The sequence below is a fragment of the Phytophthora cinnamomi genome (assembly GCF_018691715.1).
Source record: "Phytophthora cinnamomi strain GKB4 chromosome Unknown Contig3, whole genome shotgun sequence".
NCBI lineage: Eukaryota > Oomycota > Peronosporomycetes > Peronosporales > Peronosporaceae > Phytophthora > Phytophthora cinnamomi.
The window spans coordinates 89,507-100,319 of NW_027150936.1; the positions used below are offsets into that span (position 1 = coordinate 89,507).

A 10,813-nucleotide genomic window follows, 5' to 3' on the forward strand; every position below is an offset into this window, starting at 1 on the left:
CCATATCACGGATACGCCAATGGAGAGTGATGAGGCTGCCACGCGTGTGATGACTTGTTATATTATCACACCGCATTTGTCGAATCGGAAGCTGCGGACAGACGCCAGGACCACTGCCCTGACAGATTTTGTGCTGAGCGCGACTTCGGCGAATATCTGTATGAGCAACGAGATGATCGAGAATTTGCTGGTTGACCGAGCGATGAAGAAGGGGGCAACTGGTTGAACGATTTTGACTTCGTGGGCCACCTAGACGACCACCAATTCAACATAGCTCTGGAGGTGAGGATGATATCTGTACGATATATTATCTTTTTATTGTTTTTTCTTCAACGCTGCTACGTCACCGACACCTGAACCTCAAACTCGCCATTAGCTCTGCAGCATCCCGTGAAGACGACGAACCACGCGTACAGCGTCTCGGTCGCGTGTCGCCTTGGCAATTGTGTCGCTAGACCAGTAGATTCTGTCCACCGTACGCTTGAAGAAGTACCAGGTGGATAAGTGTGTAACAACCCCGACTACATTGCTGAGAGATGCTGGATTGAATGCAATGTCGAGCATAAGGAGAGCCTGGGCCACTCCTTGGGGAAGGTTGTACTTCTTGACCTCGGCGGCCAGCAGGGTGGTGTTTCCTTGGGTTATCGCGTAGTCCGCTCTGCCTCGGACGAGCACTTTCGTGGACTCCAAACGCGTCTCAGCTTTCAGGCTCAAATCAGGTTCTTTACCCGACAGCAAGGTGCAGTGAAGTATCTCTTTGACGAACTTGCTTACATGCGCCTCGGTCAAATCCCACGGGAGGATGGCACGTTGTTCAGTATCCAGGGCGTCGAGGTTACTAAGCATTTGCTGGAAGTGCGCGCGACCAACTTTTGCCGGGGGAACTGCGACGAATTCTCGATCAGTAACGGCTGGTATACCGCCTTGACTTTCGTCCATGTCACCTCGCTGCATACAGACATTGACCCATCTTTCGATAGAACCGCGCTCAACTTGTCGAGATGATCCAGCCATGCCTTTCCGCGGGGCACCTTGCGCGTGGAGCTGAAAGGCTTGGTCTGGAACGGCAGGTTGATGCCACCTGATTTCATCAAAGGCGGAGCCAATGGTGTCTCGTAGCGAGTTGTGCCTAAGCCACGGTGTCTAGGGAACTTCGTCACGAAAGCTCTTCCAAGAAGTCGTAGGAATGTCATTGCGATCGTGTAGTTTCGTCTGAGTCAGGTTGCTGCCGGCAACACCAAATGAAGAGTGACATGTTTCGAGCGCGCTGCATTCAGTGATAATCCTGCTGGGTCATCATGAGAAGGCTGTCTTGCTTCATGCTTTCCAGTACGCCACAAACGCCAATTTGGTAATTATCATGTGCTTGGGAACAAACTTCACATGATCTTACAAGACCGGCGACAGCATACTCTGAGAGTACACGGTCAGACCTCCGTCAGATCTAGGTTTTACAGGATCTGCAGCGACAGTAATGTAGCTCGACAGATAATATCATTATTTTTAAATTATTAAGATAATGCACCCCCCTCACTCGCGCAGCAATACTATCTATACAGCTACGAGGTAGTACCGGGATCACGACGACTACGGCAACTTTTTCACTCTACCCTTGGGCGATGAGCACAAATCATGTATTCTTGAACGTGCATTTAATTTTACTGGAAAAAGAGATCACAAGGCCTGCGGTATTCGTTAGCTGCGCGATCCGAGGTTCGCTTATCGACGCTTACACACTATCCATCGTTTTAGACCAAAACCTTTGGCGCCTGTATATTTCCCAACTTCGACCATGAAGGTTTACTGTAGATGTATTGACGCGATGCACCCGGGAAGCGAATGGAAAGTATCTCGGCACTAATGCATCCGTGCCATTATTGGAGGGGTCAATATCAACCTCTCTTGGCAAAGTGCAAGATGACTGCTATTTTGCGGCGAGATGAAACTAGCTGCCTTCCTCGCCACGAGTGCTTTCTGTAAGGTGGACACAGCGCCTGGCGCACCCAGGGGCCCGACAAAACAGATGTTGGGATGCGCAGGTATCCGGTCAATTCGGCTGACTTCTCGCAGTAAACGCTATAATACCAGCTTCGTGTGGATCGCATACTGGAGTTGAAGTTGCCTTTTGTTTCAAACAACTGTTTAAAACACAATTAGATGTGTAAACGTTACGTAAGTACAGTGTGGTGCACACAAATCAGCGCACAGACGGGCCCGCCAAAAATGACTGGAGCGCGCGAACTGGCTTGCTCGCCCTGCTCTCCCAACGCCATTCCGACTTTGGCGCTGATACCATCAAGACCTTCCAACTACGTTCTCTATGTATCTGCGCGTGCGTGTTTTCATCGACCGGGAATGCAATGATGATCCAACCTTTAAATTTCAGACTAGAGTTTCTGAATCCAGGGGGTAGTAGCCCTGGTTGTTGAGAATTTTACTCCGAGCATTCCCACCCAGCCAGAGCTATACATGTGAGAAGTACGCAGAACCACAGGAGGAAAGGAGTGATGAATCCCTTTTCAGTCAACCATCTTTCGGGGCTGATATATCCAAGTAATTGATGCATAACCAAGGAATGCTGACCTTTCCACCTCCAACACGATTGCATCCAGTAGTAGCATTAGTTTTTGCCATTAGAATTCAAGGTCTCGCTTCCTCTTGGGCAATGACCTGGTTAACGCCGCTGTCGGTCGTCGTCCTGATGGGCGACCGACGTGCTGGAGTCGCTAATGTACACATTGCGTTCTGGTATTCGGACGCTCAGCACGGGAGGTTGACGGCCTTCTGCACGTTGACGCGGTCCAGGCGGCAGCAGCCGAGCACCCGCTCGGGCAGCTCGTCCTCGGTCTCGCCTTGGATCACGAAGGCCACGTCGATCACCAGCTTGGACGTCTTGTCGATGAGCGAGTGGATGCCGCGGCGGGCGATGTACGAGAACGCGTGTACGTCCACGACGATCTCGGTGCTGCCGTCGCGGAAGTGGTAGATGCGGTGCTGCGGTCGCGTGAGCACGGGGGTCGCGTTGTGGCTCACCAGCAGCTTCTTGCCCATACCCGTGATGCCGCACTCGTTCTGGTTCGTCACCTGCGCGATAACCTTGAAGCGATCGGTCAGCGACGTGTCGTCGCCGGCCTCTAAGAACCGCTTGAAGAGCTTCAGCGTCGTTGACGTGGGGTTCTTCAGCTCCTGCACGCGCAAACAACGAACCGGTTAGTGTCGTGGTTGATGGAGGAGTTTGTTTTTGGTCGACCAACCTCTGCGATTTCGTCGGGGATCTTCCAGTACAGAGCCAAGCTGTAGCCTGGACCATCGTAGGAACCATCTCCCCACACGCTCGGCCCGTATGACGGGAGCTGCAGTGACAGATCGTACGTAACATGCACAGTGAGAACCGTGGTTTGTTTCATCACGAATAGCGTGAAAACGCTTCTCTTACCTGAGCGTTGATGATGAAGAGCCGGCTGTTCTCATGCTCGGGAGGAAACTCGACGCGCTGGGAGATCAGATCCAGTTTGCTGTCGGTTCGAACCAAGTCGGCGCCAAGGAACTCAAAGAGCGCGGAACTAGAAGGCTGCGATCAAGCAAAACACGTTAGGTCGGAGCATATTCGCAAAACAGCCAAGAACACGTCGTACCTCTTTCTTTCGCGACCTCTTGTACTCCGCGCTTCGAACTGCAAATGTTTCAGCTCGGGTTGTCGTCCATGAATGTTGCACGTTGCTCGATCGCCCGCTAGCCTGCATCTCGCACTGAGCCATGGTGCTGCCCATTGGAAACTTCGCAAATCGTCGACTGCAAGCAGTGCTTGATCGTCGGCGAGGCACATCGCTTGATCCCTCAACACGGTTAATGTCTTGGATGTCTCCTCGATCGGGATCAGTCGGGCTTGAAACCTTGTGTAAACAGCATTTCTCTGGATCACTGCACTGCGCTGTGTCCGTACCAAGCAGCGCATTGTCGATGCTTCCGTTCAAATCTGTGTAGGCTCCAAAACTTGCTTGACGCGGACGATGTACTAGTGGCCTTGGGTTGTACACGCTAAACACAAACATGCACGTGACGGCGATACAGACGGCCACCTTCCACAACACGTGTTCACTGGCGAGACAACGAATTGCCACAATGTTGATCATGAAGCCAACAATGAGGCACTGCTTGGTTCCGTCCACGTGAACGTGGAGATGCCAGCACGAATCAGCCGGAATTCCACTAACAGGGCCCGAAGAGAACTGTGTTACGATGCGAGGCGGAATTTTGCGCTTCGGATGAAACGGCGACGCAGCGTCGTTCGCCACCTGGTTAGCCTCTCCACCTTCAGCATCTCCATGGCGACCTGGAGAAACTCGACCGAGTGTTGGGGGTGGCGACTCGTGTCCACTATCGACTGCTGCTTCATGAGCAGCTGCCGCCTCGCGTTCCTTCGCTGCTTGTTCTTCCATTTGCTTCTGAAGCAGACGCTGTCGGTAGAGCTGCTGATGTGAGAGTACTGGGGCGCCGCTATGCGCTTTCCCATTCTGCGAGTCTTTCCTGTTAATCGCCTCAGCTATCGCGGACGTCCAAAGATCAAAATCTGTCTCCGTGTCCGCGCACAACTACGGTAGATGACAAAGAAGCATATCACAGTAGTTGCTGTCAGAAAAGCACACCCACATCTAAATAATTCTGTCTCGATCGTACCTTGTACTGAACGCCGCGTTTCGAGTCGATATCGTGCAGTGACAACGTCGAGACCTGAAAGAAATAGCGCGTCGGTGCATTCCTCGCTAGCGTTTTCTCGAAGAGCAGCGACACGTTGTCCATGTTGAGGTCCAGCGCGCCACGATACCATGGATGAGACTCGTTCAGGTAGAGGAGAGTTTGGTGCGGATCTTGATCTTGGTCCTGCTGCTTGTCGAGGTTGCTAGGCTCCTCTATAGTCGTTGCGCTGCGGATAGCTGACTCCGCTTCCTTCGCTTCAACGGCTGACCCGTCAGCGCTTTCATTGCTTCGGTTGTCGTTTTCACCTGTGGTACTGCCTGGAGGTGATGGCACCGGAGCTTGCGAACCTAATGACTGTCTCTGCGTCTCTGTATTTTGAATACTGGAAGCCGCGGCTCCCTTTCCGGCCGGGACAGGAGAATCCGCCATGTGAACAATATTGCCATGAGCCACCGACGATGTTGGCATGTGATTGGCAGGGTTGTGTCGGTAGTAAGAGAGCACGCCGCGCTGGCGATCAAGCACGAACCACCTTCGGTGCCAAGAGCGCTTCTTGCCCCATTTGCTGTCACTAATCTTGTGGAGGTAGCCGCAAACATACTTTTTCGTACTCTGCGACTCCGATGAAAACGAATAGCCTGCAGATAATAGCTCGACTGCTGCTGGGTCGTCGTTGTGGTGGTCACCAGTAGGATGCTGGTTGTAGCCCTGTGACTTACCAACGTGCAGAATGCTGCGGCCTACGCTCCCGACTCTTGAAATGCCGCCACCAACCGCTTTGCCCATGTATCTTCCCATTTTCTGGACGCCGCGTGCACGCGATGCCCCTGCCCGGCCTTGACCTCGCCGTGCAGATGTTGATGTTTCGTCAGGCGGGTAGAACGGATCCCGAACAGATACGGGCAGCGACACTCCATCGGCACGTTGACTGCTGACGCTCACATCACTCGTGCGCTCACCTGAGTCGTCCTGAACCACTGCGCCTGCCTCCTTTAAAATGCTCGTCAGTTCATCGTGGCCGTTTAGTGATGCGGCGCTATCGCGATACGAACTTTGAGACATCTCCATCTCCGTAATTTGGTCAGAATCGTACAGCCCGTCAGAGTCTTCGTCTCCGCTGTCTTCGCCGCCAATAAAGTCAAACGACCGGAATGGATTCCTATTGGGGTCGTTTCTGCAAGACGGACTGTTGTTCAGAGGATCTCTGCACGACGCGCACCTCAACGGTCAGTGTATGTCTGGAAGCCGAAAAGCCGAAGGAGATAACAACTTACGAGCAGGACAAAAATTCATCACTTGTGCGAATTGAGCCAATCGGGCTTCCTGGCAGTGGAGATGGAGGAAGATGAATGGCAAGAAACTGAAGTAACGTCGTTAGATCAGTCGAAACAATGCAACCCATAAAACGCCACCCACCTCCATCACATCCGGATACTGGCGCACCCACGTGACGAATTGCGAGTTTGACAGCAGCCCCGCCATGGGGATCATGCACTCCTCGAACGCGGCGTAGAGCTGCTTGGGCAACGGCATGTACTCCTCCAAGAAGTTCAACAGGTACAGATAGTCCTTCTCCGCAATAAAGCCCTCCCCGTTGTTGCTGCAGAGCACCCCGCCACTCGTCAGTTCCTGCAAAATATATACCTCACTCCAACTCGCACATGACGTACTTCTCCCCGGAGAAGATGATGTTGTACATGTTGAAGATGTAGCTGATGCGGTCCTCCGTATTGCCTCTGCCCGGGGCACAACGCAACAACACCAAAAAATCAGGATCTTCCCACAACCAGCAACCGCGCTTCCTCCCAGCACCAGCAGCAGCAACAACAGCAATAACAGCAGCACGCACTCGTAGAACAGCGCCAAGATGCACACGAACGCCTCCTTGGAGATCGCGTCGCCCGGCACCTCCTCGAAGCACCGCATCGTCACATCTAGCGGAATAAAACCCAATCACCCAATCAGTCTACCACCCACCCACCCACCCACTCTCCACGAGCGCCGCACTCATTTACCTCCGAAGAGCCCTCGCAGCAGCTTGGACGACAGCAGTCCCTCCTTCTTGGCCACGTAGCGCTGCTCCTCGTCCTCCACCGCGTCGCCCTGCCACGGAATCAAATGAACAGGTTAACTCACCCACTCACGGCCACAAATAACCCGTCTCCCCACACAGCCCATTGCAGCAATTGCAGCTACGGCGCTGACCTTGAACGTGAGCCACGCGACGGTGAACTCGGAGGCGTCGACTGCGCCGGCAGACAACCAGGGCAAACGCAGCGCGTAGAGTTAGTGGAGACATCTCGACTGCAGAGCGGCGCGCGCTCCACACGGACGGAGCTGCCCACGCAGAGCGCGCGCGCGGAGAGGCACGTACAGGGCCGGTAGAGCCTGCGCTGCGCGGAGGCCGACGCGCCCATGACGCCGACTGTTACAAACTGGGCTCAAATACGTTGTGCGGCGGCTGCGCGGTAAGTATCCGCGCTGGTGTGCGCCACATCGTAATCTCGAGTAAGTACCCGCCATAGTGAAACGGTGTCAATTTGCATTAGGTACGGAAGCGTTGAGTATACAGATCAGGTAGTCGACGTTCCTGCGACGGAGCGGCACTTGCGGCACTACAGCGCGACGCGGGGCAGCGAGCGGGTGTCGCCACGTACTTGAGGCCGGACACCGGCGGACAGCAGCGCGCTGTGCTCGATGGCCCGACGCAGCTCGAGCCGGCAGCGCGCTCGCAGCAGCTTGGCCAGCTTGGCGTCGCTCTGCTGGGGCTCTTGAGCCTGGTTGAAGCGGCTGCGGACGGCGAGCAGATGCCGCGGCACGGAGAACTCGAGCAGCGCGATTGCCAGCTGCTGCGGCGGCCTGCGCCAGACGACGACGACGTCAGAGGACCTATTATAGGTAGAGAGGAGAGAGGCTGGCAACACGCAGAGAGGTAACGCCGTTACGTACATGAGCGCCGAGGTGTGCAGCACCACGAGCGGACACATGGCGAGGCAGTTCTCCTGCGCGCCCCACTCGTCGTCGTCAGCACCGCCACTGCAGCTGTCCTTGTCCGCCAGCACGTCGTACACGCACGGGTAGCACAGCAGGATGCCCGCGAGCGCCGGCGCGCTCAGCCCCATCGGCCGCCGCCACTGCAGCACCTCACTGGGCGTGGAGCGCAGCAGCTCCCTGCACGCGGTGACGGTCCACTCCGCGAGCGCTTGCAGCCTGGCGGCCTCGGCCTCGGAGCCGTCGCTGCGGATGAGCTGGGGCCGCGAGAGACTCGCGCTCACGTCCACGCACATCTGCTGCTGCCACCCGGTTGCCAGCCCCACCATCTTCTCGCGCACGAACGCGTCGACGTGGACGAAGAAGACGTTGCCGTCCAGCAGCACCGCGCGCACTCGATGCACCGCGCACCACCGGTAGTCCAGCAGCTCGGCCTCGTGCTCGAGGCCGCTCAGCAGCAGCCCCACCAGCTCCTTCGACAGCGCGCAGCAGTCCACGAGGCACGACGCGCGCAGCCCGGACGCCACGAGCAGCAGGTCTCGCAGCAGCACGCGCACTTGCCCCGGCGCCAGACGCAGCCTCGTCCTCTTCTTGCGGACGTCGGAGTGTCCACCTCCTCTCGCCAGTCGGGTGTGCAGGCGTTGCGTCTGAGCTTCGAGCTGCTCGTCCGTGGGCCACAAACCTTCGGCACCGCCTACAGCTCTCGTCGCGGAGCGATGCAGCCACCACGAGGCTCTGCGCAAGTTGAACAGGTCGTCCGACGCCACGAACGCCCCGATCTCGCGCCGGAAGCCCAGCAGCACGCCCAGCGCGCGCGAGTCCCCGGGCCACCAGCTCATCGGAGACCACCGGATAGTACCGTGGACGTCACCGGCGCGTGCGTGGCAGCCCCGGCTCTGCTTCTGCACAGGTCAAGCGTTGCAAGCATCAAGGTATCGTTGGGCTTTGGGCATTGCGTGCTGCCATGACAGCCCCACGCCAGGTTCTGATGCGATTCACTCGGCTATTCTCCGCGCGTCGAAGAGATAAGGTAGATAGAGAGGAAGCGAGTGACGATGGCACCTCCGCCCGTGAAGAAGGCGTCGAACGGCAACGTGCGCGTGCAGCTGCGCGGCTTCGAGCGCGTGTACACGGCGGTGGACGACTCGTCCACCAAGGTAGCGCACGTGATGGAGGTCAAGGGCCCCGTGGCCGCGCTGGTGCGCCACCTCCCGATGGCGCTCATGCACACGTACAACCTGCACCCGCGCATGCGGGCGCTGCAGGTCCAGGACGCGTTCCACGAGGCGGAGATCCAGCCGCCGATCTCCGTCGACGACGTCGCTGCTCGGCGGCTGCTGCGGGTCCGTCCGACGGACGCTGCAGAGGAGCGGGCTGGCGTGTGGAAGCGCCACATGCAGGAAGAGTGCGAGCGGTTCGTGAACCGGTACGAGGACTTTGCGTCGTTCCTCGAGGTGTGGGTGGACGAGAGGAACAACATGGCCAGACTCTTCCTCTTCTCGGACCACTACATGTGCGACGGCATGTCTGGCATGACGATTCTCCATGACACGCTAAAGTATGTGGCCTTGTTTGCCAACCAGACAGAGATCGAGTCGAAGCAGTTCCCCGTTCGGGCGTCGCCGTACAATTTGTGGCTGGACAACTATTCGATCTCGACGCCTCTCTCCAAGATGACCGTGAAGATGCTCGCGCCGGTTATCAAGGGCGTGCTCGCTTCTCACACAAAGCCGCTGCTGCCCCCGCGCTCGGACCAGGCGGACTTGGTCTACCCCTTCAAGAACAACCCGAGCTACGCGTTGTTTGAGTCGGGTTCCCCCGAGACTGTGAAAAGGGTACTTGCACGCTGCAAGCAGGAGGGGGTCACGTACTCCGGGGCGCTCACTGCGGCAGTGATCCTGGCCTACTATCATGCCTCTCAGAAGCACCATACCGTGGAGCTCACTGACAACTTTAAAGTCACTCTCACGATGAGCACGAATCTGCGCACCCGTTTGCCGACTCCTGTACCCGAGGACGTTGTCGGCAGCTTCGCGTCTCTGGTGCCATTGGACAGTGTGAAAGGTCCTGGGACTGTCCTCGCCTCCGCGAAGTTCTGGGACGTAGCTCGCACCTGCAAGCAGGACATTAAGAATGGCCTTAAATCCCCAACGGTGGCCTTTACCGACATTTTCATGGACCAGAACTTCAACTCCGCGTCCGTGCCCACAGCATTCGCGAAGCATGTGGTGAAGAACTCGTGCACTGGAGATGTCAATATATCGAATATCGGCCGATACCCGTATCCAATGGCGCACTCGCTTGGTGACACTGGCGAGCTCTCTGTGGAGGCGCTGTTCCTGTACGAATCCGTTCCGTTCTTCTCCATGGGCACTCTCATGTACGTTTCCACTGTCAAAAGCTTCAACTACGCCATGCTGCACAAATACGAGGACAGCGATGCTGAAAGGCTGTTTAAGGCTTACGTCGCGTTCGCCGAGCATATTGGGGAAGTTGACCCCAACGCCACCATGGCCGATGTGCTAGTTCAAGTTGGGTCATCCCTGAAGTAACTACAGCAACCTAAATTGTCCGTCCCCTTGAAATGAGTAGTAGCTCGACCACCATCAAACGAATTTATATTTTTCACGGATAAAAATGTAGCAGCAATGATTCCAACGACAAAAGCTACTACGTGTAGTCGTGCCCGGTGTAACGCAGTCCGACACGATTTAGAACTTCCACGAGTTTTTCATCTGAGCTGATGCGATCTATGCCTTCACAGAGCTCGACAATGGCAACGAAAAGAGCCTCCCCCACTACGTTTTCACATTTGTGTGCCATGGAGTAATTGAAGGAGTCTACGGAAGTAATGAACAGCGTAGCAGACGACGCGAGGTGTGGCAGCGGGTGATACACGTGGAGACTTTCGATCGTAAGGACCCCACCAGTATATTCTGAAAGACGATGCTCTCTTGAATACGGATACCGACCAACATTTGAGATATTCACGTCCGAAGTGAGCGAATGCGGGAGATAGACTCCTTTGAGGAACGACTGCCTCATCTGAGAATTGAATTTCTTGTCCATCAGCACTGCTGGTAACACCATGACCAACGTATGCTTCGGCTTTTCGGTGATCTCT

At 55.9% G+C, this 10,813-nt stretch overlaps 3 protein-coding genes across 3 annotated transcripts; 1 reads left to right on the forward strand and 2 right to left on the reverse strand.

The window, feature by feature from the left end:
- Positions 1 to 2,760: 2,760 nt before the first annotated feature.
- On the reverse strand, positions 2,761 to 7,115 carry IUM83_09070 (uncharacterized protein; the record flags this gene model as incomplete). Its single annotated transcript, XM_067933487.1, has 13 exons — positions 2,761 to 3,186; positions 3,255 to 3,353; positions 3,437 to 3,571; positions 3,636 to 3,673; positions 3,944 to 4,592; positions 4,678 to 5,902; positions 5,973 to 6,058; positions 6,115 to 6,298; positions 6,369 to 6,434; positions 6,548 to 6,632; positions 6,714 to 6,801; positions 6,904 to 6,944; positions 7,073 to 7,115. The coding sequence occupies 13 exons, from the start codon at positions 7,113 to 7,115 to the stop codon at positions 2,761 to 2,763; spliced, it is 3,165 nt and encodes a 1,054-aa protein (XP_067799932.1).
- Positions 7,116 to 7,313: 198 nt separating this feature from the next.
- Positions 7,314 to 8,528, reverse strand: IUM83_09071 (putative mitochondrial protein; the record flags this gene model as incomplete). Its single annotated transcript, XM_067933488.1, has 2 exons — positions 7,314 to 7,557; positions 7,648 to 8,528. 2 exons carry the CDS (start codon positions 8,526 to 8,528, stop codon positions 7,314 to 7,316), a joined length of 1,125 nt encoding a protein of 374 aa, XP_067799933.1.
- A 216-nt stretch (positions 8,529 to 8,744) lies between these two features.
- On the forward strand, positions 8,745 to 10,241 carry IUM83_09072 (uncharacterized protein; the record flags this gene model as incomplete). The annotated part of the gene is made up of 1 exon (XM_067933489.1): positions 8,745 to 10,241. The coding sequence occupies one exon, from the start codon at positions 8,745 to 8,747 to the stop codon at positions 10,239 to 10,241; it is 1,497 nt and encodes a 498-aa protein (XP_067799934.1).
- Between the last annotated feature and the right edge of the window lie 572 nt (positions 10,242 to 10,813).